Here is a 27,968-nt window from a genome sequence, read left to right on the forward strand (position 1 = left end):
CAGCAACAATGCAAAGCAGTTTATTTTAAACGAAGTACGCCAGCAATTGACTGAAAGAACCGGCCTCACTTCAGTCGAATATGACACGCGAACGGCGCGCGCGCGCTGTAGTCATTGTTGTAGTATCGATTTTTGCACAAACGGCCGCTTCCTTGGGCGTGGAGCGACGAACCGCGCTTGAAAGGCGCCATCGCATCAAACCGAATCCGCATACAAATATCTCTCGCCGCGGTTGCCGCGCCAGACGTGCTTCTGTATCGTGCCGAAAACTCTCACCTTTGTATACTTGCTAAGCGAGCACTTCATTTCGATGCAGAATGTTCACCTTCGGTCAGGTTGGACACTATCGCGAAGCAAATCGCACAGGAAACGTGACGTAATGGGCAAACATATTATGCACTTTATTAGAAAATTCTTTCCAGCAAATACCAACATACTGATTATGTACACATTTCTCGTTTATGTTTTTTAACAGTGCCAGTGTTAAGGATCCACCCAGAAACTCGAGCGGATAGTTTTATTACAAGGTCATCGACATGTATGTTATGTGCTCCACTCATGCAGCAATAGCTGAAATACAAGCACTAACCTTTGGTGAGTGTCTTCGGCTGGCACAGCCTGCTGATCTCTTGATGAGAGATCACAACCCTTGAGGTAAAGGTACTGGACATCATGCCGCTAGTGCATCATCCATCAAATGCTGGATGCCTTAAGAAGCATTGGCGCAGTCTGTGAGCACTCTAGTGTTTCCATATACGGCGTTGAAACACAAGCTTATCATTTTGGGAACTGGAGAAAAATTTTGTTCAAATTAAATGCGCAGCATTTGGCACAAGCTAAACGAAAACAGCAATACCAACGGCCACAGTCGACAGACATGCCACACTTGCATGCAAAACAATTCCACAGTTGGAAGACTGTCTTCATGGCTCAATTGGTTGTCCCACAGATAAAGAACATGACGACTTGTGCAAGCAATAAACTATATAAATCCAGGAACTCTTGAGAATGCTGAGAACAGAACAGTGACAGTAGCAAGACTCAGCAAGCACCACCGTAGCAAAACAAAAATGCAGCCAACCGAAACTGCAATGAAAAAGCAGAGCTATTGGTTGTGGTGAGTGACTTCAATGCCCGACTAGCGCTACATGTCTTGCACGAAACGGTGGCAAGATGTAATAGCACGCTTTACCATTATTAAGAAATTTCCAGCACTTTGTGTAAACGAGAAAGTAAGGCAAAAGAATTGAAAGCAACAGGACAGTAGAAAAACTGGTCTTCCAAGATAACCTTACTGAGCAAAAAACATTAAAACCATGTAACGACAGACAGTGCCACAATCAATCCACATCCACATCACAACTCATATCATACGTAACATGCAGCTGCTGACAGAGGTAATAAAATTCTTTATTTGACAGCTCAGATTGATACATGAAGCCTCTTGCATTAAAAAAGATGATAGCTGTGTGAGCATGGTGTCAACCGCACTGTCAAATAAAGGATTTGAGTATCTCCGTCCGGTCCAAGTGTGATGGACATTGATTGTGCCCCAGTCTACCATTACATGGGTTGTAATGTTTCTACCGAAGCAAAGACCAGTTGAATACCAGCGTTCCTTCAGTCTTATTGCTTTGTCCTTTTGCCTTCGGTTCTCTTTTCCACTAAGCGCTGGAAATTGACTAACAATGTCATGGTTCCAACTAGCCCAACTACTTGTAATAACTTTAGTATAAACAGAGAAAGGTAGCCAATTATCAACGACAATAAAAACACATAAAAGCATGCTAGCAATTCTCTCGTTTTGTACACACCATCAACTGGTGGTTTGCACACAGTCAACCAGTGCATGTATAAGAAAATGTACGACAGCACTAAGAAGCTGAGCAATCAGTTTTAAACTACTGCGTTAGTGTGAAACCTTGCATCTGCTTTCAACAGGGCCATGGACAAGTGTTTGCCAGCAAAATGTAGAGAGAAAGATATGATTCTCATCAAAACTATGCCACTGTATGAGCAAACAACATAAGCACAGCACATTTTCTCTCCTTTGATTTAACACGGAACCATAACAAGACAATACGCAAGCTTACAAGTTAGGCATGTGACACTTTCTCCAAAACTACAGCCTCACTAGTTGTGTCACATCGACAGTAAACTAAAAAAATACAAATTTTCCAGGTGCTTAAAGGTGCACTCTTTAGGCAGGTTATTCTTATCCTCAAGCGGTTTGTGGGAAATGTGGCCCAGAAAGAAGCAGTGTTCTCCAAGTCAATGTACAAAAGCCTTCTAAGTAGTAAAACATAGCATCACTGCTACACAGTGCACCAACAATGCAAAAATTAAACAATGCCAGAAAGGAACGACTTCTCTCTAATCTGAACGGAATGCACACCTCCGACGGCTTCCCCAGTCAAGTGGACACTCTGTTGACAGAGGCAGACAACAGTTGAGCCACAAGCAGATGATGGCGAAAGTGGCTGCAGGCGAGATGCGTTTTAGCAGGCTTCCAGTCAAGAGTTGGCCACTGTTCACTATACATTGTGTACAGGCTTTGTACAGGCTTTGCGCGATTCTATAGTTGAGGGTCTGGGGAGGAGTGAGCAACCAGAGCCTCTGCCTCAACTTGGGCTCTCGTCGGCCTTGAGCTTGTAGTGGGCTAAGTGCTGCTGCAGCCTCTGTAGCGGGTGGGCCAAAAGCTTGGCCATGCAGTTGTGGAGCTTCGTGGCATTCCGCGACACCTCGAACATGTAGGACTGCAGCTGGTCGTCGAGGGCGACAAAAGCATTGAATATCTCCTGCACCATGGGAAGAGAGAGAAAAAAAAAAGATACATTTGAGCCCGTTCATAATGGTCCTACTTCAAGTTAGCTTTCACTTGGCACGAAGAACTCCTCATTATAAGTTTTCCAAGAAATCTACTTAGTGAACACACTAATTTAATTCTTTCCATGGCAACATTTCTTTTTTCTGAAAGCCATCAAAATTTCAGGAATTTCTTATGTAAAATTAAATTCTAGGGTTTCATGTGCCAGAACCCTGATCTGATTATGAGGCACACTGTTGTGAGGAACTTGTGAGGGCTTAGCAGCGCAATGCTATAGCTATTGCAATGCTATGCCACCATGGCGGGTACACATTTTTTATGAATGAGTCATTGTGAACAGTTTTCATAATTACAATATCAGTGGTTCATTTTTCATTCTATTACTGTTCATTATCTTTTCATGCTTTTGTGCTGCTGAGGCCACGGAAAAAGTCGCTATGAACCACGCTACCTCTTGGAACAGAAGTCAAGTGTGCCTTTGCTGTGCTCCATGCCACATTTTATTGTTGGCACAATGAGGAAAGGAAATCGACAGAGGCGCCAGTGACAAAGCATTTTTGTCGAGCCGTGTCCACATGTGGGGGAATGCCAGAGGCTCAATCTCTTCCTCACGATCGTGAGTACTAAGTTGAAGCCCCCAACATGACTCACAAAAGCTTTCTATGTCTGATTTGTTAACCTGAGCTGAAGAAACATCCAAAAAACACCACGACTGCGGCATTAATAACAGCGATCATCGCTGCTGAAGCGCCTAACTTTTCACTTATATTTTTAAAACCCAGAGTAGCTTGACTCCAGCTTCGTTTTTGCCACCAGCACCCTTGGAAATCAGTTTTTCTGAGAAGATGGCACCATTTGATAGCACACCATTTGCACCCAGATGATAAAATGACTGCCACTCGTCTGCGCCAATCGGTAGACAAAATAGATCCCTCAATGAGTGAGACTTATCACTGCATATTTTGGAAAAAACAGCTGAATGAGTGAAACTCATCCTTGGCATGAAAAGGGTTAAAATGTATTACCTACAAAAGAAAATGTGTCACAGCGATGTAATTACTTGTCGGCAAGTCAACTGAAGATTCATACCAATTAGCTACAGCAAAAGAAAGAACTCATCTAGTTTCATATCTAAGAATCAAGAATGATGTCTTTTGTGCATTGGAACACAAACAATCTTTGACATTGTTCAGAACATTACTGCAGGTAGTACTTCTTGCCCCAAACACCGCAGCAATTAGAAGTCACTCATGTCTCTCACATTCATTCTTTCCCTCTGTCCAGACTGGCAACTAATTACAGACTATTGCACGTTAACAACTCCTACACATCACTGTCCTGAGCCTGCATATTCTAAAGACAGTTGTCTTTCACGTAACAGCTCGCATGCATAAGACTTGACCTGTCAGCTTCATCAAGATGTCTTGGAAACAATCTTGAATCTGGCTCGAAAGTGCTTATCCTTATCCTGCAGCTCCTCACAGCAAACTCTCCTGTGTCGTGTGCTTGCTAGACAGCACAGTAGCCTGCATAGTTGCAAAAATTGTAGCTATGTTTTTTTGCTGTCTACGTATGGACTAGAACAGGAGTTAGTATGGCAGCTGTTCGTTGAAAACTGCAGAGTAGTTGCCTGCACCAAGAACTGGATCAGGCTCTGATATATGCAGCGTGTGCCTTGCGAGTTAGCACAGACGCAGGTTGGAAGAATGAAATGTTCAATAACCAGTAAAGAGCAGTGGGATTACAGTAGAGGTGAGCAAGTACCAGTAAGCCAAACTTAAGGTTATCTATTTTCATGGCACACAGTATGTTCTAGCACCAAGTGCACCACCAACACAGGGACCTCCAAGATAACGTTGACTCTAAATAAGCCGAAAGGTAAAAAAAAAAAAAAAGGAACGGACCACATCTATGATGCGATTAGCATACCACAGAAAACACACGCACAAAAAAGAAAGATAAAAAAGATTAATAAAATGTATTGGATGCACTCCTGTATATTCAGTGTCCCACACTACATGCAGCAAGCATATGGATGTGCTCACCTATTAGACGTTAGTTAAGCAGTACATAATAACCGGCATTCTATGAAAAAACAACATATGCACTGTTTTCTAGGAGTGAAATCTTTGACCTTGCATACCACTAATAGACAGAAATTTGTTTCCAAGGCAAGTGCGATTATAATGAACTTCTACAGTAAACACTTGATGCTCTGAAGCAGTTTGTTGCAAGTGGGCTTGAAATTACTGATGGCCCGTGTCACGTCTGAGAGGAGGCACAAGTGTGATGTGCTCAAGGGCACAGTGAAATGTATGCTCACTTCTTGACCATGCGATTAATTTACTAAGGCACACGCAATTTGCAATTATCATCCACAATACTACCACAATTACTTCACCTCTGTGTCTTAAAGGAGCACTAATAAACAACACCGAATTTGCTTGTACTTATAAATTGCCCTATCAAATCTCTATTTTCAATCATATGATGGAAAGACGGTTTACTGCTAGCAGTGCAAATCCAAACCTAACCTTGCCTTTTTGAGTAAGGCGAGCTGGTTCTTCATTGTTAAGACCAGTGAAAGATGCGAGACAAAACACACAAGACGACGAGGTATGTCAAATTGTCAGGAAATTATAGAGTTTCAAGAAATCGCAAGGCTAGGTGATACATACAAATACATTTTTTGTTTTGCTGATGCACCTCCAGCAGTCTAATTCAAAATGGTGTCCTTTATAGGACGAGTGAACGCTTGGAGTCACATTGAAAGGAAAAGACAGTGTTGTGATTTGGAGAGCTCACCTTCTTCAAGTGAAAGTGATTCTGAACTGGCCTTGGATGACAGTGGTGAATGAGCCATGGATGAAATGCATCAGTTTTGATGGCCCACCTCTGTCAAGTATGGCCTACCTTTGTTATAGCAGAGTATTTCATATTTTTTTGCTGGTGATGGCACTTCAGACCAAGTTTGGTATTGGAACACAAGCTGCTGCTAGGGGTGCCACGCAGATAAGGAGGCTACAATCACTGCCATTGTCATTGGCTTGCTTTGGCGATTTAGAACGGTTTAGGTGGGTTTAGGCCCGATTGCATTAGGCCGACACGATGGCAGTTTTGGTCGGCAGACTTCCTGCGAGAGCTGTATTATACGCAGGAGTGGAGTCATCGGCAGGCAAGTCGGACGATGCCGCTGTCACGTTGCAATGACACAACGGTCTCCCGCGCTAATGTGGCTGCTGTGGAATTTTCGCAGTTCGTTTCTGCTTGTGCTACTCACTTTTTTTTTGCTTTTGTTTCTGTTTCGATCATATTTAAAGACAGCTATATGCAGAACATAAGAGCGCAGCTTTCCGTGTTTGAATACTGATTTACCAGAGCGGTGCACTTGTTAACACTGGTACTTACAGCCATAGATGGTAATTTGAGCAGAACTGACATGAAATATTGGTGAAATATTGAGAAACGTTGATTTGTGCTTATAAGCAGCTTCGCATCACACTAGCTGAGATGAGCTGGGATGAACAGCTGGCACCCTCAGAGGTCCCTTTGAATATGGCGACTGGGAGGCAGGGGGCTGTTACTACTGATTTTGATAGTTGGTCCTCACTTTCTTCTTCTTCTTTTATTACACATCCTTGATTACTATACTCATACTCACGAAGCATACAGTGTGCTCTATGAAGTATTCTTAATGCAAACACTGCGTGCATAAGCGCTCATAAACTCATAAGTTTTTAGTCATATCTTACCAACACGGCCAAACTGCCACACTACCAGACATGAAATAGTCATGTTCTCATATTTTACGTTCCAGTACAAGGTTTCTTCATGAAGTCCACATTCTGTACACTTAAATAAACTCACTTAATGATTGGAAATTCTCAATCCTTTCTGCAGCTGCACACTTTCCATGTTACCGAAGATGTCAGAAATCTGGTGAAAATAAGTTAACAAAGCATCATTTCACATCTGAAGGGGACATCACCACAAAAGCCTACATGATGAACAATGTTTTCACCTGATTACATTTCACGACTAGAATATCCTCCCATGGTTGGCATTCCCATGAGCGGAACAGTGCTTTCTTGCAATCCTTAACATGCACAGTGAAAAAAGTGGACCCACCTTCCCATACTCATTGTAAGTGTTCAAGGTTATGACTAATTGACGAGGTGTATAGCCTGATATTGCATAATTGGTGATTTTTCCTTTTGTAGTCATACCATTTAGCACCTGCTCCCCACTGCAATGTCTATCTGACCCTGTGAGTACATGCGAAAATTCACACACACACACACGAAAATGGCAGTTAAAAGCAAAACTGAAGTGGGCAAGAAGCAGTTACCTGGCAGCAGTTCGTCTCGGACAAGGGTTCATGAACATACAGGATGTCGAGAAAGAAGTAGAGAGAATGCATCATCTGTTTGAGCATCTGAAAGACAGGCAAGAAGAGCAGAGCTTATGGCATTTTTCAGAAGATTGCTTGTTCATTTGCACTTATTAGCACTTTTCACTCGTTTGTTTTGTATATGTTAGCGTTTATTAGCACTTCAAAGCATGGGCAACATTTCAGAATATGCTGGCCACAGCATATTCCATGGATATAACAGCCCCATGTGCAGAAAAAGTGAATACATTGGCATGTTTCTTGTCTCATTGCGTGGTCAGGCTGAGGACTACCTGCTGAGTGCACTTTGACATGCACGTACATTGCATTACCCATGCACCTCATGGCATTGGCCAATAGAGTTAACCATTAGGTGCCGCAGCAGATCGAATGTGAGGCTGCTACTTGACTTTCACGATCATCAAGAGATGGGCTTCGCTCAATGTTCTTTTTCCTTTTTCGGACTTTGGCAGCAATGCTCTGTAGGCGAAGGTATGTAAAAATCCATTAGATGATAGACATCTAATGGATTTGGTGCACACTGCCGCGGAGCTTGAAATGAAGCACACAGCACCGTAAAGTTTCTGTAGGCAAAACATTTTTCAGAATTGAAGTGCCTGTTCAACATTTCCGTGTGCAATATAAGTCTGAAAAATTTATAATTTTGAGTCTTTTCTGCTGTCGACTGTTTTATTGCAATAGCAATTACTATACGAACACTTGATGTATGTTTTTGTCATTGTTGTTGCCGCTATGCCGTCCCCAGTGCGAGGCATATGTACAGCCTGAACAACCTGGCTCGCCAAGCCCGATCAGCCCATGCACCATGTGCTGGAAGTCACATAATTGTGGTGGGTGCAAGGGCATGCATGCAAAGGCAAACCAAGAAGGATGATGGCTTAATGCTAGTAATTTTCCAGCTCGCCCCACGTGGGAGATCACTTGAATGAGCAGGCACTGCCTGCACAGCTCAGCACATACGTGGCCGGCATGCAGTGTTTCAAGGTCACGCCCTCTGCTGCTGGTGCCAAGGTGATAGGCAAGCATGTAAGGGCCAACCGAGAAGTTCTGATGGCTTCATGCACGCTTTGTTCCTGTGTGCTTGTTGTTGGAAGTCCTGTAACCAGCCTAGTTTTCATGATGCGGCACAGTCGAAATGGTGAAAGGAGTGGCAGCATTCAACATTCACATTGGAAGAAGCATGCATGCTCTCTGCTGCTAGTCTACATGCATGCTCATCACACCAGCACTGTGATGCTGAATGCTGACGGTCATGGAGTGGACTCTAACTTTGTTCGGGTGTGTGACACAATGTTTGTTTAGTTTACTACAATTTAACTACAATTTATACTGCCCATAAATTTATGACCCTCACCTCATGTAATGGTCTAATACTTTGCTACGTTTATGAATGTTTCACCTTTTATTTTTGTTGCAATGAAGATGCAAAAGACACATTAAGACAATTTTCAACAAGGGCCACACTTCATTTCTTAAATTTGTGTCCCAATTTCGTGGGTGCGACCCCTGCACAAGTAAGAAGTAGATAAATGTGTGCGCATCTCTGCTGCCTTATTTATAGCTGGCTTGTAACCGCGGTGCGGGAGAAGCTGGAGTCTGGTTCACCGGAAGTGGGCTGTTCAAAGGTGAAGCCATTGTCTAAAATCTGGCACCACGTAAGGTCTTGCAAGAATAAATGTACCGGGGTTCTTACGCAAAACATGAATGAAATGTTACAGTTGACAGTGCTCATGTATGCTTCAGGCAGTGCAAGAGGGACAAAAGCTCATTGCAAAGACGTACGTACAAGTGCAGAAAGTACACATGCTATGTGAACATGCTATGTGAACATGCTCCATGGTAGGCACTGCCTATGAAAAGTGGCTCATATTGCTTGAATACATATGCCGTGTCACACACTGGGGGAATGCATGACAGGCCAGGCCCTGCAGCAGCAAAACACGAAATTTGTGACGACCCTGACGCTGAGTTGAGGAACCTTCTGCCAACTAGCAACTCTAAAAGCAGCAAATAGACTGAAGAGGTGCCCGATTTGCCAGGCAATGTGTACTTATCAACTGCACTGATACTATGCGGCAATTTTACAGTACATGCTGCAGGTCCTATGTCCCAAACAATGTTCAAATTTTTTTCTTCACCAAGCCCCACCCAGCATTTCCGAAACGTCCTCTTTTTAATATTGTCAAGTTGTAGTGATGCTGCAAAACACAGTAGCAAAATCTGTGAATCACGAAACAAACTCTTTATTGGTGCGAACCTGTGCCCAGAAAACAGGTTACACTCAAAGCATGATGACAGCAGCAAGCACAGTCGGTGATCGGCGAAAATCTCATCAGCGGGTCAAGCGCATCGGCTTTTATACATGACTCGTCGAAGGTTCCAGTGTTATCGCTGGTGCCAATGTCTTCCAGAAAGTACAACACAATTCGTGTTGCGCGTACAATCAGATTGCATACAAACAGATGTTTGATGACAACAGACAATGAATAGAACTATCGATAACACTTGAGAAGCTTCTGATACATGCAGGCGTGTCCTGTGTCGAGTGAATAAGTTTGAAATTTGTTAGCCAGTGAAAAGCAGTCATCTGAGAAATATAAACAAGTAGACGTGTCAATATGAAAGCTTCTGGAGAGAAGATAACAAGCTCAATTATTATGACACATAGAACATTTATGAACAGTGCTTGCAATATATGCATATAGATTCGGGGAGGCAGCCTTTATGACTTTGCAGCCCTTAGTACAGTACAGTACAGTACTCTGCACCAGTAAGTGCACTGCACAAATAACGCATGAACTTCTCTAATTGCCCTGAGCAATTGTCATAGAAGCTGGTTTGCATGTTCATTACTAGTGAAAATGTACAGATTTTACCTTCTTCCTTTCTTTCGCCTTAGGCCTTGGGCCTTCTGATTGAAAATAAATGTTTACCAATTCATTAATGTAAGCTTTCCAGGAATCGTAAAGGCACTGTACGAGGCAAATCAAACCAAATGTTTTGTCACGCTCTCACTCAATTCTCATGTGTGAGGTCACAGAAACACAGAGCTAGTCCGCGTGTACAACAGCTCCAAACTGCTATAGGCAATTCTTTATCGCACATTCATCATGTTGATAGAGTCCAATCTAAATGCAATGAAGTTGCATTTCATACAAAAACATTTTCCTTATACAGGGTGTCCCACATAACTTGAGCCAAGACTATAAAAATGAAAGATGTTTTGGAAGCAAATTGAACTGAACGCATACTAGTCGCAACAGCCTATAGTATCTTAGGCAATGTTGTGTTTTCTCCATAACTCACCAATTAAGTTTATTTAGCTAACTTTCTATAATTATTGGCTGAGGACCCCAAGTATGATACGCAGATTTGTAGAGCACCTTCAGAAACCACTAATTGAGATGTTTTCTGTACGATATGTCTCACGCAGTCCTTTTTCCCGGGTTGCAAAGAAAGCCCGCAAAATATGAAAAAAAGAAAGCCATGTGATGGGGCACTTTCGTAGTGGTATCATGCTGCTCTCAAGCAAGCATTCGGTGAACAAGGTTGGCTGCATCGTGTCTGGTGACGGGTTTGTTGTAATTAGGGTTTGTAACGACCCTGCAGTATACAACCAGGGAAGTTTTGTTACTTTCTCCTCCTCACCTGCAGGTTGTTGTGAACCTGGGGTACGCTGTTGGACCGGCCATAGATGAGGATTGTTCGAACCAGGAACGGCGGTGGGAAGGGTCCCTCCCTGCCCACTTCCGGGATGTGGGTGTGCTCAGTTCTGCAAGAGTGAAAGAAAAGCCGAGATGAGCAGAGCGCCCAGGTACAACTTTCTTTTGTTTGCTCATGCATCATGAGGAGTGTGGGATGAAACAAGCGATTTGTGAATCTTAAAACAGTGACACATGTGATCAGTGTAACAGGATGGGACACGAGGCATGAAAACAGCCATCACAGTCGCTGGACCACAAACACCAGACTACAAAATTAGACTGCAGTTTGTAGTCCAAGATTTGTGGTGTCGCTTCATGCTCCCTGGTCTTCACAAATGCTGGTATTCAAACACTGCCAAAACGCTGTGTTTGTGTCCAGCATGGGATACAAACACAAATGCAGTGATGTCAGATGCAACAAATTCTGGACAATGAACACCGGACTGCTGTGCAAGAATACAGCTGTAGCCCAAAACTTGTGGTGTCTGTTCCTGCTCTTTGCAGTTCATAAATACTAGACCACAAACACTGCTGAAATACTGTTTGTGTCCAACAGCCTTGGACACATGTTTGCTTCAGACTTACGGAGAACCTATAGAAAGAGTTAGTAAACTAACATATTTAGGTGTTGTATTAGACCATCCCTTCAATTAGAAGATGCATATTTACTGCATGTGCAAAAAGCTCAGCACTGTCTGCTTTTTGCTTTGCAAATGTTGCCATTTCTTTGATGTGGCAACACTGAGAACAATCCATTTTGCTCTATTTCATAGTCAACTATGTTATTGTATGGAAGCTTGGGGCCATACATAAGACGCTTACATAAAACCATTTGCAGTAATGCAAAAACGTGCAATATATTTTATGTAAAACTCAAATTATGCGACCTCTACTACAGCCCTCTTGTCTGAATACCTAATCATGCTCCTACAATTTAACTAGCCACTAGTAAAAATGTATTTGGAAAAAGACAGCTTTACAGAGTTAGTTGTTCTTTATGGAACAATGTTCCTGTTCAGCTAAATCTGCATAAAGCTTTTCTTGTGATGCTTAAGTGTTACTACAAAAAACTGCATTAGTTGTTGAAGCTCTTGTGATTTGTATGCTAATATGATATGCTGTTAACCTGATGTGTAAAGGTGTCTCCTGCCTGCATGTTTATACATACAGGGTCCATTATGAAAGTAATGCACATTATTATATTATGATGCAGCTATCCATGGCAGCGCGGTAAAACTGGTCGGGAAATGTAGTGAGGGTTCTGCCCTGCCAATGCAGCCGGTCGCCAGTTTACTCCGAGCAGGGTGAGCGGGTAACATGGCGCGATGGAGCGTTTGCTTGAACAGCGATACGCTATCAAGTTTTGCATGAAGCTTGGAAAGAATGCAACCGAAACATTCCAGATGCTTCAAGAGGCCTCCAGGGACGACTGCATTTCAAGGTCACAGTCCGGGAGGTGGCACAAGGCATTCAAGGAGAGCCGGGACGAGGTAGCCGACAACACCCGTTCTGGACACCCAACAACGACCAGAACCGAGGAAAACGTGGATAGTGTGCATAAACCTTTGCGTTTCAACCGTCAATTGCGCATTAAGCAAATTCCTGACACCCTACACATGTCCACATTTGCAGTACATGGGATAGTGACCATGGATCTGCAAATGCGCAAGGTCTGCACGAAGCTTGTGCCGAAAGTGTTGACGGAAGATCAGAAAGAACTTCGAGTTTTCCGCTGTCGAGAATTGTTGGATTAGATTCAAAATGAGCTGGACTTCCTTAACTCTGTCATAACCGGAGACGAATCCTGGATGTTTCGAGTACGACCCAGAATCGAAAAGGTAGTGCAGCGAGTGGCACAAAAAATCATCCCCGTGCCTCAAGAAAGCATGAATAAGCAAGTCTTGCATCAAAACGATGGTCATTGTCTTCTTTGATGCCCGAGTAATCACCCATTTTGAGTTTGTACCACAGGGAGAAACTGCCAACTCAGCCTTTTACCTGGAGGTGCTCAAGAGATTAAAATGCTGGGTCATGCGCGTGAAGGCTGACATCAAAGAAATGGTCAGGCTCCATTATGACAATGCCCCCAGCCACACGTCCTTCATTGTTACCAACTTCCTGGCCCAGAGCAACACCGTGGTGGTCCCCCATCTATACAGTCTCGACTTCGCTTCGTATGACTTTTTTTTTTTTTCCTCCTGAAGAGAGGGCTGAAAGGAAAGCATTGGGAGACTGTGGAAAACATCCAAAAGCATGTTACTGCGTTCCCGAGAGATATTCCTGTCAAGGACTTTCAACGTGCCTTCAAGGCGTGGCAGACATGTCTCCACAAGTGTATTGATGCAGGGGAAGAGTATTTTGAAGAATTTTAACTACTTGTACAGGTCCCATCAATAAACCATTTTTTTCCCAGAAAATGCACATTACTTTCATAATGGACCCTGTATACTGTCGTTACTATTTTTGCATGAATCCATACTAGCATCATGCTAAGGATCCGGATGCTTCTCAACATGATTTTGCAGGACCTTACCTTTTCTAATGAAAGTTCAATTAAAAACAATTCGATGCCAGATGCTAACAGAAGTACAACGATGTCGGACACACAAACACTGCCAAAATACCGCATTTGTGTCCAACGCAAGAAACAGACAAAAATTCTATATTGCTGGACACCAGAAATGCTGGACCACAAACACTGGATGGCAGTGCTGAAATTACAACTGTAGTACAATATTACTGGTTTATGTTCCTGTTCTTTGGAGCTCACAAATGCTGGACTACAACTATACTTCAGCACTACAGTCCAGTGTGTATGGCCCAGCATTTGTGGCGCTGCTGGACACCACAGGTGCTATACACAAACGCATATCCAACGCTGTCCAGTGTTGCAGACCAGTGTTTGTGGTCCAGTTTGCGTATGAGTGCAAAGAGTGCTCCGATGTGAAAAAGTGACGTAGTAAACGAATTATGGAGTCTCACGTGCCAAAAACCACGATCTGATTATGAGGCACGCCGTAGTGGGGGACTCCAGGTTAATTTTGACCACCTTGAGTTTTTTACCGTGCACCTAAGTCTAAGTAGGACAGGTGTTTCTGCACTTCACCCCCATCGAAACGCAACCACTGCGGCCGGGATTGGATGCTGCGAACTCATGCTTAGCAGCACAGTACCAAGGCCACTAAGCAACCATAGTGGGTCAGGTGATGTAGTACAACACAGAAATAGATAAGGAAAACTAAGCTGTTGGGAAACCTTAGTAACAACATGAGGAAGAACAGGGTAGATAATGGGACTACTTAAATGCATACAGTAGCTGCAATCTCCTGTCTGCAAGATTTTGGCGGTGATATACACCTACCACAGAGAGGGTGCTAAACACATCCTCTTGTACTGTGGGCTTCGTAAATTCAGAAATGTTAAAATTCTCTCGCTGAAAGATAGACAAGTGCGCATCACCTTATCTTTGGTATAATTTGTATGGGTCCTGCAAAAACCTAGAGAGGCTTCAGCAAAGGAAGCATGGCAGCCAGCAAAAACGAAGATACAATAACTGCACGTGCCATATGATAAACGTAAGTTTGAATGCAACGTGCAGCCATTTCAAAGCTTCAACTTCCTTTAGTCTTGATACTGTAATTAAATGGAGCATCACAGGCATGCTTCTTGCATAATTGTCTGGCTGGTTTCAGCTTTAATACTAGTGTGGTTGACCTGGGCAACTGTGGATGATTGTGCTAACACAGAATACTTGCCTTCAGATTCCATTTGATAATGAATGACTAGGCCAAGCTTACATTAATATCTCGTTTAGTATCCTCCACAAAAGATGACATATCATCAACAGCTTACTGAATATCACCTGAGGGCGTTCTCACTCTAACTACTACAGTACAACTCACGCCAATTCACACCTTGTTCAAAACCCAGTTAACTACAAACCCATGTGACAGATAAACACTCTGTTCTGTACAAAACAAAAATGGGAATGACAAGAGAATTGAACCAGCCTCAATTGCACCTTTACTATCAAACACATGAGCATTACCTCATCAGGAAAGCACTTCTCTAATGAGGGTGAATGGGAGAGCACGGGTAGTAAATGAACAGCCAAATGAGCAGAAATTACAACAGCATAATTAGAACAGAAAACCATGTAACTGTTTGAAATAAGTAGTGAGCAAAACATTAGGTTACTTACATTGCATCAAACAAGCCAGTGAGGTCTGGTTGACCATTAGTCAAGGCGACAACAATGCTACACAGGAAATGAATTCGCTCACTCAAAATGCAAACACTGCAACTTGTAAATGCTGCTATGACGTTAAAGATGGACACACTCAATAATGAAAAGAGGGTTCTTGCATCACACGAGGTTCAACAACACCACTGTTTCAGAGGCCAGCCAGATATGCATATTTATTATCCTATAAAAGGGTCAAGGCAAATGTTGATTCCCTCAAGTCGCAGGATTTTCTCATTGCTTGTCACATTCCTTTTCAAGGAAGGGGACATGTGTGGGCACGTACAAGTAAATTCAGAGTTTCTTGTTCCAAAATCTTTAGAAACAGAAAGTTAGTGCGACAAACAGCCTTCAGAGGAGATAAAAGCAAAAAGTCAAGGAAAATGAAAATAAAGTAAAACCCTGTTAACTCGAAGTTGTGGAAACCAGGAAGAACTTCGATATAAGCGGAGCTTCGAGATACGTGGATTCACAAAAATATAAGCCTCTAGCCTCGCAGAGGCCACATAGAGCCTTTCAATGCAGGCGGCAGTAGCCACTAAATTTCTTGCAAGAACTCAATATACCAAAGATGGTATTTTCAGTAGCTTATTTTTGCCAGATATTGTGCAAATCGGGACCCAACATGTCGGGCATCTATGGGCAACAGTAATTCTCGCACAGAGCCAAGCAAACCCTTTTGCACGTAGGCACTGACGTTTCTAAAGCCTAGTTGTGTGAAACATAGCGAAAGTGCTCCTATCCCAAAATGTAATCAACCGGGATTACCTCGGGCCCTGTTGTGATTACTGCTCGGGCACTGTTGCAGATCTCCCTCATGCTGCAAACGTGAGAAGAGCCCAGCACTCATGGTAAGCTTGCCTATTTCTGCGCAGCAGCATTGTGTATCACAATTTCTCTGCTCTGGTTGCCAGACACTTGTGCTTATCCTTATTTGCTGCTAGTGCAGACCAAAATCAAAGAAAGAATTTTTTTGTGTCCCGCCCGCGCCAAAATGAAGCCATGACAGCTAGGAATCATACCTGTAACACTGTGCTCAGCAGCGGCAGGGAGGAGCAGCCACCGAGACACAGGGTGTAGGTTTGTTTGAGTATGTTGCATTGAGTGGTGTTTCACTTAATTCAGTTGCATAGGAAATAAACTAAGTGAACAACTCCTCAGAAGACAAGAAAGTTCTGCCCTCGGTCAAACAATGTTTTAAATCAACTTTGCAAAAAATAATGTTTCCCTGTCACAACCACAGCAAGGAAATCAAGGACAAACTTGAGCAACGCTAGGCCACATGCTGATGAGCGCTGTAGTCCTGCTGTTTTCAAGCCCACAGCCAAGATGAATTTACTGTCTAAGCATCAAGCTGCACAGTGTTTTTGCAGCTATTGCCATGAGCCTGCCCATACACCAGAGGTGGGGGCTGTGTTTGTGACTCTACATACACTACATTTTTTGCACACATAACCTGCACCAGAGACAATTTAATTTGAGAGTGAAACAAGGCTGAAAATTATGCCTAAACAATGTATAGAGATGTGGCTTTGTGGCAACGTGATGCACAAAACTGCAAAGCCAAACCTAAAAATAAAATTTTATCTTTTTTTGTCCTTTTCTTAAATCAAGCGGCTGTGATTGAATGAACCAAACAAATTATTTTTGGAGCCTTGATTTGTGTCCACATGTGTCATGTTGCTTTTACGAACTTCTGTACTGCCGCATGCATTTTCAGGCCCTTCTTTTTGAACTGCTGTAATTGAATGTGGGAGTTATATGCAGGTGGCAAGTTAAAAGTCTATAATTACAGCAAACTGCTCGACTACTTGACAAAAGGTTGCGATGAGTGGGAACTGCCATGACTGGCTGTCATGAGCATGCTTCTGCAGACAATACGGGAGTCATGCGCCTAATACCCAATATTCTTCAGCAAATCAACAGCTCAAACCTCGATGAGTTTCAGAGAGTGAAGAGGAGAATGCAGCTGACAGAAATGGCCACGAAGACGAAAATACATTGAGAAAGGATACCACAGCTTTCACAATGCCTTGTCTCATTGAGGTCCTCAAGGAAGTTGGAGATTTCCTTTGGGTCATTTGTGAAGTTTCTGATCTGAAAGAGTTGAAGGGTCAAAATTAAAATTAAAGTGTAGGGTTTTACGTGCCAAAACCACTTTCTGATTATGAGGCACGCCGTAGTGGGGGACTCCGGAAATTTCGACCACCTGGGCTTCTTTAACATGCACCTAAATATAACTGCACAGGTGTTTTCGCATTTCGCCCCGATCGAAATGCGGCCGCCATGGCCGGGATTCAATCCCGCGACCTTGTGCTTAGCAGCCCAACACCATCGCCACTAAGCGACCATGGCGGGTTTAGTTGAAGGGTCAATGGAAAGTCATGGATGAACAAGACAACAGCAATGATACTCAAGTTCAACTTCATACTTAAATGAGGAAGCTTAAATTTAGAGCTAATTTTAGTTTTTCTATATTCACACAGACATGTCTTCATTAAACAAACATTAAACAGATGTCAACAAAATACAGTGAAAGATCGGTATACCGAAGTTGCATCTGACCTGAAAATACCGTGGTTATATACAATATTCATTATAAGAACACATTTATTATGCACTGATATCGACAATGAACACTCTAAATTTACTTCATTACATCCAATAATCTGTTGTATGAACATTTGAAAGTATGTAGAACTTAAGAGAGAAATCTAAATTCTGCCATATGTTGGAAGAATACTTATTCATGATCTCAAATTTTAGCAGAACTTGCCTGATTGCAGTACAGCTATTTAAACCTGTACCTTTGCAGCAAAAACAGCTAGCGCAATGCTATGAACTGTTTCTGTCAGATTGTCTGAAGCCGACAAGTGTGATGTGTGAGGTTACACTTGACATTAAATTAATTACATTTAATTAATTAAGCTAAATTTGAAAAAGTTTGACTGAATTGAATAAGAACACGAATCGAATACCTTTCAAGTAATAAGACAACCTTACTTGTCGAGTTTCAGAATACTTTACTTGAAACATTATTAAATTTCAACCAACAACAAAGAAAAATCAGAACACTATGCATTGAAATAAGCTACTACACAACAGTGACTATACAGTATAGTTTGAGGTGTTACTTTGTCAATGTACACTGAAGTAAGCTTTTATATAGGTAACAGTGACTGTACATGTTTAGCAGTTAGGGAGCTATTCTGAGACCGTCTCTTAAGAGTCAGGTATTGAAATTAAACAAGTTGTTTAGCAAATTGCATGCAGTGTAAATGCATGCTTCAATGCGTCCTTTCACCCTGTGGCTTTTCACATGGTTTTCAATTCACTTCCTGGCATGGAGTCAAGGTGCCATGTGGATATTTGTAGCTTAATTTGTAGAGCGTTGGCTGCATCATGCGGAGGCTGTGGCTTATGTCTCCAGTGGTGGCAAGTTGACTTTATTTTCCACTTTCATTTCCCTCTTCCTATATTAAGAAGCTCACCACAAATTAGGCTCTCATGCAACATTAATTCCGCACTTTAATTACACAAACAGTTTATTTCCCCCATGCTTTCCTTGGCTTCATTGCTAGCTTCAAATAGCTAATTCTCCCAATTAACTCATAGTGCAAAGCACCACAGTCAGAACAGCTACTGCTACAATGCACATATGGTTCAAAATGTGTATATGCATATATACAGCAGGTTACACTCAATAATATATCTTTTTCCTGGCATAACCATCAGTACAACCTTCAAGGAAGTTTCAAGTGCTAGAGAAAACTCTGCCTGTGCAGAAAAAATCTGGAAACACCAGCCGCATTGGCAAACACAGTCTCATGAAAGCAGCATTCCGGCCAAGTTGGTAACCCATTGCTTAAATGATATTGCGCGAAAAAAAACCCCGAAATGGATGTGAGAGAAGACGACGCTTGGTGGATGACGCTTTGCACTTGGTGTGCCGCCTTCTCTCATGTCCATGTCGTTTTTTTGTTGCGCAATATCATTTAAACAGTCTCATGAGTGTTGTCTGCAGGACATCATGCACTGTGCCCGCGCCACACATCAATTATAGGACTTCAGTGAAATGGCACCATCTTTAAGTAAGGGACAAGTTCTACGATGCTGTGTGTGCATGGTGAACCAGAGGTGAACTGAATAGACCATAACTTGATGTGATGCAAAGAAATTACCCCACATTATTGACTATGTCTAGCACACTTAAGAAAGGAGAGGAAGAGAATAGGACGAAAGAGATGCTGGTCTTCAACTGATTTAACTGAAAATATTCTAAATACAATAAGGACAGCAACGAAACAAGGCAGTGGCCTATGTTATGTGCAATAACACAAGCACGTTTCCAGGAAGCTCAGCTTTCTGCACTGTATCATCTCAGTTATCAGGAGATCAGAAAATGTGGACCAGAGCCACACATGGGATAAACAAGTAACACACAGCCCAGTGTTTTACGCTTGAGATTTGCAGCATTTCCCTACAAGAATTTACCCCCTCAAGTCTCACTGTGACATTAATGGATGTCTGTCACTACAACAAGGCACCGCTCTGCGTACTGCATCCCATGACAGTGAATGACCATACATCGCTTGTGCACAAGCCAATACTGATTCTGCTCTAAAAATGGGTAGCCCAGAATGCAGGCTTGCAAACCTCACCCAAAGAGGCACTTCGTGGAAGACGACGAGGGCGAATTCGTGTCGCTTGTCTATTTTGTGCTTGTTATGTACAAACAGCTCAACCACCCGCTTGATCATGAACAGGGGGGAGTGCTTTGATCTGCAAGAAAATGTAAACTCTGTAAGTGCACAGTTCACATTGAAAAATAACAGAGAAAAGCAATGCGGGAGTCTCTGAGCAGAGCTTTAAAAGGAAAGAAAACTTAAGTATCGTGCACACTAGTGGGTTCAAGTGGGGCACAAGTCAAAGCTGTTGATATTATACTGCAATTGTCTGCTTCGGTCATCATGTATGCAGCTCCCTTTGCCAATCACTTTCCAGCATACCTTTCGCAGATGCAACTGAAGAAATGAGAACATGGGCACAGTCACAGAGTAATGTTTGTGCAAGGTATGCAGCAGTGACTGCCAAACGGGTGTCAATGAACTTGAAGCTGCAAACTGTCCCCACCACTGCCACTCCATTGCATTTCTGCTAGTTTTGCTGATATGTGGCCAGCCCTATGTCCCAGTTATACTGTAATCAGTGTCAGGTGGCTACAATGAGACACACTAGCTTCTCATTGCTTAAGGACAGCAGACATAAGTGACTGGATTCAATATGTCACCATTTTTGTATGGTTGCTTCTTCTATAGCTCATTCATATGCGTGAGGCATTTAGCATTATCCTCGTAGCATAGGATGTTTACCTCATAGCATAGGCCCCGTCATGTTTTTCGTCTATCGTTTTCTCCGCGTGGTCTCATTTTGTAGGCCACTTATGCTGACACTGACTCAGAACTTCCCTGTCAGAGTTTTTCATCCTTTCAACAAAAGCGTGACGATGTGTGCCAGTAACTCATCTGAAGGCATTCAACAGCACACAGTGGCTCATTCTAGGAGTGTACACTGATGGGCCACTTGATACATACTTTATGCTACGTATTGGTTCAAGTTGCTACTTAGTGAGGGCCTGTTCTGACAAGCTGCAGCTTTGTTGCCGTCTTGGTTTAAATTCCGTATTAGCTTAGCACACACTGCAAGTCATAACTGAGTGCAACAATACCTTAGCTACATACCTAATTACAATTTTTTGTGCAATTACTAGAGAGGACGTAAATTTTTTTACATCTTCTATTGTCACACTACAGTTCAGATTAATCGTTCAGGTTAATCTGAACTCTAGTGTGACTAGACAGCACGGGAAAGGTAGTGAAAGCAATGACAAAAACAAGAACTATTTGATGATTTTCGGGTTTCACTTTGTGCATTTCCTTACTGAGTATTAGTTTGTATGGAGAAAGGAACGCTGAACATTCACCAAACTAGAAACACATACTTGTACTTCTGAACGTTCGAAAATTCAATACCCTATGGAATTGCGGAATTTTCGCTGGTCAGAAACTTTGACAGTTATTCTAGTACTGAAGACCTGGAATTTTCACCTGGAACATGTTGAACTTTCAATCTAACTGCATCAGCAACAAGTTAATTAGGCATGGTGGCCAACATTTCCTGAACGTCCAAAATGTGCCCCACAACAGAGTCAGAGTTGTGCCTGAGCATTCATGTTTTTATTTGATGTCATCTAAAGACATGAAGTGAGCACACAAGTATGCTAAGTCACTTTCAAGTGCATCTTCGCATAGAGCTGTTTGAGCCCTTCTCACAACAAAGCTCGAGTCTACTGCAAAGATGTTAATAACCGCCTTTACACCAGCAAAGTAATTGCGATAATAATTGGCTGCCTTCAGCCAAGCTTTACATTGGGTTATAACATCACAAACAAGAAGAGATTTGGACAAAATATGGAGAAAGGCATTTTAGTCTCTGAGAATTCAATATAGGCACAAAAATTGATATAGGCATTTACAGGTGCGATAAAGGTGCCATTAAGATGTTTATAAACCCATAGTTCATGGTTATATGTTGAATAGGCACGATGAAGACATAAGGAAAAGATTGGCATTCTGCCTAAAGTTTCGGTCTCTAGTTATTGCCAATACACAATTTCTTCAATGGCAGATTTGAAGCTAGCAAGGCTTGTGATTGCAGCAATATGGCTGTGTAGTCAATTTCAGTCATGAGCAGCACATACAAGAAAGGACTGTTGGAATGTAGTAGTACGGACGCATGAAGGGATGACGGCATTTGGGTGTGGTGCGGGACACATGATGGATGGGCAAGATGAGCTAGCTTTTAGGCAGTAGCGAATGAACAAACTTTGATAAAGACTTAGTTGAGACATTCAGTGATGATTAGCCAAGGCAGGTAGATTAGCATAATGATGATATAAATGCGCTTAAAAGATGCGGGCGATAAGTAAAGATGAAAAAAACATCGCGCAACTTTCAATTTTGGTGAAAGTTGCGCTATGTGTGTCTCGTTTTTATCTATCACCACATTTTTTAAGTGCATTTACATCATCATCATGCTCAATCGACTCGCCCAATAGGTGTACTGACCAGGTAGACTTAGCTGCGCCTTTAATGCAGTTATGCTAGAGTTACAGGAATAATCACCTCGGATGAATCTAGTAGCACGGTTCTGGGCTGATTTTAGTGTTTTGATAAGGTTTAATTTTTAAGGGTCACATATTGTACTTGCATACTCAATTTCTGGATGGACAAAAGTTTTGTATGCTAACAACTTAACTGAGGAGGGCGAATGAGAAATGTTGCGACGGTTATAGCGTAGGACATGGTTCTCAGAATTAGCACTTTGATTAACATGACCAGTCCAAGTTAGGTCATGGGAGATATGAATATCTATCGACGCAGTTTAGTTATTAAAAAGTAAGGACACTCAAAGTTTACACATTAGCCATGCTGACTTGAACATAACACTAGCACATCATGATGATGTTATTTGCCAGCACTTACACGGTGTGCACCAACCCTCCTGCACGGACATTAGATACGAGCTCATGCCTATTTTTTGGCTAATGTGTATCTTCTGTGAGCGGAGCAAAGAAAATGCAAGCTTTCACGCTTTTGCTTTCACACTTTTGCTTTCCCACTTATGCGATGTTCATGAAGTGCTTAAGTGGGCGACTTACCCACTTAAGCTACCTCGTGTTGGCTCATTAAGGCATTGCATCTCTCTAGCACGTCATCCCCGTTTACATGATTGCAAGACAATAAAGCATGGGCATGATGCGCTACTGTTGCATTCATGTAAATGCGGCTATTGATAGTGGATACTTACCCATCTGAGAATGTGAATGGCATGTCCTCCATCTCTGAACAAAGGTCAACGCAAATAACCTGCAGGTAGAAAAATAAAGAGAGAGAAAAGAAATGTTTTATGTAGGAACAACAGAGCTCTCTAAGTTCAAGTCATAAGAAATTTTGGGAGAATAAAAGCACTGGTGCTTGCACGATTCAAAACTGCTTTGTGTGCCTAATAGTACAGCACAATCCCAGTTTTCTCACTGTCAAGTGTTTACATAAAGTGCTGTGTGTCAAACAAAATTTCTGCATTCGGGGATGCGAGTTTGTGGGATGGCTGATAGGGCATCCTTTGAGCTGCAGCGAGAGACAGACACAGACACAATAACATAAAAATCTTGACAGCAGTGCCCGTGGCATGTGTCCTTGAATTCTTGACCACCCGTCTGTTGGCACTGCCATTCGAAACATTTGAAAAGTTTGTTTTCAGACCTACACGGCGAGAGACGCATCCTGCACGAAAAGGAAAAAGTAATGAAATAATAACACCGGGCTCCACTGCACAAAGTGAAGGTGGTTGGCCAGCGAAGCTGTGGTATCACCTGATCCGACCGACCAATGTGACCTAGCCTAGAGCAATTGGTCAATGCACTACATGAAATGATTGACAGAAAGACAATTAAATGCACTGCAACTAAGTTACAGGTACAGTGTAAAGGGCATCCTAACTGTGCATGGCTTGCTTTGGGCAGGAACCGCTGCGTCCTGCCTAACCTGAGCACAATGCTGTTGTGTATATTGACATTGCTGTTACCGTTGCCACTCATCATGTTCACATTGTTCTACGGGAGTCCTAACTGTGTGGCCGTCATATAGCGCTATCACAGCACAAATGAAATCAGCTGCAAGGCAGATTCTTTTACATATGAAAGTGTAGTGACATCACTCCCTGCTTCATATCTGCAGCTTATGCAAACATAATCTTTACTAGGAAACGTATACGCCAAACGCTACGTGCTTCACATTCTTCAAATGCACTTTATCATCTACCATGTGGTTTTGACACTTGTTTTGCACTGTTATTTATAGAAATGAATACTGAGGTGTGTCTTGCATGTGTAATTCCAATGGAGATAGGTACTTTTCTCTTCAATTTGTGCAATGGTTTTCTTTCAACTGTTCTGTTGACAGAGAGGAAGAAATCCCAGGATCCGAGTCATATACACCTTATCTGTAAAAGCACAGTTTCACTCGAGGCGAGATGCCGTTTTGATAATAGATATACTGCACTGAATGCTACCCCGTCCCCAGATTTAGACAAGATGAAAGAAGGAGGCAAATGCAGATACATGATGTATTTGCAAGCACACACCCTCTTTAAATATGCGTTTGTCTCGCTCATTTGTTGCCCTATATAACTCCCACAACAGTTTCTTATCACTTCATTCTAAATTAACAATGTCCCCATGCAGTATGTTCAGACTATGCTGAAATTTTTAGACTACACTGACTACTTGGGTCCTCTCCGGATGCCGAGTAGTCCTGAAATGCGTGTTCTGGTATTGCAAAATCGGCTGTTCACTTTCTTGAGTATGGTGGCACCACCTTCAAAGATACTTCAGAGGCAGGCGACAAAACAAAACACTGCCAAAAAAGAGGCAGCAGCATCTATGATGCGATTTCATAACAGTTGAGAAAGCACCCTTGCATGGTTAATCCAAATGGTGCTTTTGTCAGCAAAAGTGCCATTTTGACAGATTGTGCAAGGGCTTGTGAACGGCTCACTTTCCAAATCACTATAAGATCGCACACATGACCACTTAAGGCTCCAAAGCTTTCTCCATCCAGTTACAATGGACTTCTCAATGTGTTGGCTAACCAGTGACAGTCAAATAAAAGTGCTCTGACCACACAATCTTCATGCCGTTTTTCTTGTCACACTTTTGTCGTAGGATGAGAATCCAACAAACAAAGACACCAAGGACAACATAGGGGAAATTACCTGTACCTACTAACTGAATTAAAGAAATAATAAATTAATGGCAATGAAAGTGGATCAAAAAACAACTTGCTGCAGGTGGGGAATGATACCACGTTTTCGCATTACACGTGTGATGCGATAAAAATCAGGCCTCTCGGCTAACCCCCTTTTTTGTCGTCGGAAGCACATAGGAGTAATGCCGAAATGCAAGTGGGCATCAATTGAAGAACTTGGAAAAGAGCTTCCCTTCCAGTAAACAAAACTTCAAATAAATGTTAAATATTGTTTCTATATTTAGCAACTCCCCTCACCTTCCTTGTTATGGTGTCCGAGGAATCTGGTCACATTAGTCATGCGTAGCATTCCTCGGCAAGTTTGACTAAAGTAAACTGGAGTAAGATTGAGTAAGCAGAAGGCTCTATTGACTCGCACCTTCATTTCAGTGGCTTTTTCCGTCACCCTGGAAATTAATGGAATTGGCAAAAAGAATTTGTGTCCACAAACGCAGACAACGTGACTGAAGGGGATAGGAAATTAGTGCTAGGCTGCACTTTGCAACATCACTCTCAGTTAAACTAGAGCACCGCAACACAGCAGTTTCACCCTACAACATGACACGCAACTTCTCATTTGGGCCACGTTCATGTAATCTTCCATCATCTCCATCGCATATCCATTAAAACTAAACCCAACAGCTCACGATCGCAACAATAAAGGGACACCAAACAGAAAGATGACTTCTGAATCAGTAAATTACTCTTCCAAGATACCAACAACACCACTCTTACTTGTAAAAAGACGCTTGGTAAGACAGCAAAAACGGAAAACACAGACAGGTGGCACCGCCCGCACCAGCTCACCGTGACGTCATGGATTTTGACAGCGCCTGCTAGGGCCCAGTAAATTCTTTAGCGGTAAATATTGACTACACTGTTTTCTAAAGGAGTGAAAGACTGAATCTGGCAAGTTTCACGAAACTTTACGAAGCCAATGTAGCCCAAATAAAAAAAAAATACTTTGAAATCTACGACGTCAAACTGACGTACCTGCACTAGGGTTCGAGCGCGAAATTCAGAAAATGACACTGTGTTTCATTTCCTCTGCTAATAATCGACCTGTTATTGTGAAATTAACGACAACAGCGTTTATAAAGAATAATTTACCAGTCTAAACTGATTTATTGTTTCACTTAGGTGCCCCTTTAAGATGCTGGCTACGAATAGCCCACTGTTGATTATTCAAAAATGCTTATACTTTCATTTGCTCTAATTTCTGAATTGGAGCAACTAATGCCCTAATGCCCTATCAATGTTGAGAGTAACAAAACGAAACGAAAATTATGAGGTTTTATGTTCAAAGTATGTACAGAGGGCTAGGAGGATCGCGACATTAAATGGCTACAGATTAGTTGTGACCAGCTGAGGGTGTTAAAGGGGCGCCTGAATATGAGTTCACGGGTCACATCACGCACGCACAGGAAATACATCGGAGATCGCACCCTCGAATCTCGTGCTCATTAGCATAGCATTGTTATTACTTACGGCACACATTAAATACACGGACACAGAAGAGAGACAAAACACGAGCACTGTGCAGATGTACCGACTCGCCCAGCTAGCTACCGTACATCAGTATAACGCCAGTCACTGAACCATTACAGAGGGCATACGCAAGTCCGGAAAGTCACGGGTCAGGCTACAGGATCTGCGCGATCTACACTCGTTAAGCAACGTCTCGCCGCGCGTTCGAGCACGCGAATATGGAAATAGTTGACAGCAAAACTGCGTTTTTCCGTTTCAGGTTTCTAACGCATTCGGCGACGCCATTTAAGAACAGCCGATGCCCGTAGAATGCATTGTTGAGGTTCTATCTGCGGCTGTCGTCCGCATTTAGTAGTCGGCAGAGAGCGCCAACGGAAGAGAACGGTTGATACGAAACTGATATATATTTTTTTTTCTTCAACAACGGGACTGCAGGTTACACTCGTGTAAGATAATTCAAGGAACGCTATATGCAAGCACGCAGAAGTGACCTTAATGCTTTGAACTCCACGTATCCCGTTTCCCACCGACTGTGCGCAACTCAGACATCCAAACAATCATTGCCCCTTTCAAACAGTATCGCACGCTGTCCTTGAAGTCTTGATTATCCTAGCCTTGCACTTCAACTAGTTCTAAAGTTATGCTTTGACATTTGACGACGCAGAAGTTCCGATGAGGGCGACCGTCTGGACTTCAACAACCGGAGGTGCAAGATAGATAGGGAGGGGGTGGATACGTTTTTGGCATTTGACAGACAAACGCGGTCAGCTACTTTCGCCCAGCTTAAAGGTGACCGATTCTTACGATTCTCTCAGGGCAGTTCATTTGCGGCAAGGTCCTCTCGACAGGCACATTTTCCCTGTCCACAGATGGGCCCCGGCTAATTCTAGAGTCCTTCACGACGTTGTCCGAGTCCGAACCCGCCTGTGCTAGGTCGATCTTAACAGCGTCCCACAAGTCGCGCGGACTCGACGAGTCGCTGTCTTCCTCGCTGTCATCGATACGCGAGGGCACCTTGACGTGGACGACCTGGCTCGTCGTTGGAGCGCTTTCCATGGCTCCAGCGCCAGCTCGGGCTGCTAACAGCGTCGAGTCTTCCGTACTTTCGAGACCAAAGTCGAGTTCACTCTCTCTGGCTGCCGCCATTTTTGCGGCGGATACGCGCTCCGCAGAGAATGAATGCGTTCCGTTGTTTCAAAACACTGAAAGTTCGCTAATACGATGACGTCACATATTGTGTGTGTTAAGCGACAACGTAAACAAAAAGTATTTAACTAGCAAAGAACTTATTTAAAGCAAAATACTTTTTAATTAGTAATGTTATTCTTGTTTATATTACAAAAAAGTGCAGGTATTTTAAGTTTAAGTATTTAATGTGACGTCATTTTTGCAAAAAAGGACGTGCAAGTTATGTCACTATAATTTAATA

At 42.6% G+C, this 27,968-nt stretch overlaps 1 protein-coding gene across 1 annotated transcript; it reads right to left on the bottom strand.

Moving 5' to 3' along the window:
* Positions 1-377: 377 nt before the first annotated feature.
* Positions 378-27,723, bottom strand: LOC135916201 (BRISC and BRCA1-A complex member 1-like). The gene is made up of 8 exons (XM_065449487.1): positions 27,344-27,723; positions 23,055-23,113; positions 19,847-19,967; positions 17,201-17,282; positions 15,144-15,168; positions 10,887-11,010; positions 7,176-7,262; positions 378-2,798 (listed from the first exon to the last, which is right to left on the bottom strand). Exons 1-8 carry the CDS (start codon positions 27,683-27,685, stop codon positions 2,622-2,624), a joined length of 1,017 nt encoding a protein of 338 aa, XP_065305559.1. The 5' UTR covers positions 27,686-27,723; the 3' UTR covers positions 378-2,621.
* Between the last annotated feature and the right edge of the window lie 245 nt (positions 27,724-27,968).

This window comes from Dermacentor albipictus, chromosome 9 (genome assembly GCF_038994185.2).
Source record: "Dermacentor albipictus isolate Rhodes 1998 colony chromosome 9, USDA_Dalb.pri_finalv2, whole genome shotgun sequence".
NCBI classification, from domain to species: Eukaryota; Metazoa; Arthropoda; class Arachnida; order Ixodida; family Ixodidae; genus Dermacentor; species Dermacentor albipictus.

Coding starts and splice junctions, on each gene's coding strand:
- LOC135916201 (XM_065449487.1), bottom strand. CDS start 27,685: ATGGCGGCAGCCAGAGAGAGTGAACTCGACTTTGGTCTCGAAAGTACG. Junction 23,114..27,343: donor TGAACTGCCCTGAGAGAATC/GTAAGAATCGGT, acceptor TTCTACCTGCAG/GTTATTTGCGTTGACCTTTG. Junction 2,799..7,175: donor CCGAGACGAACTGCTGCCAG/GTAACTGCTTCT, acceptor CCCATGGTGCAG/GAGATATTCAATGCTTTTGT.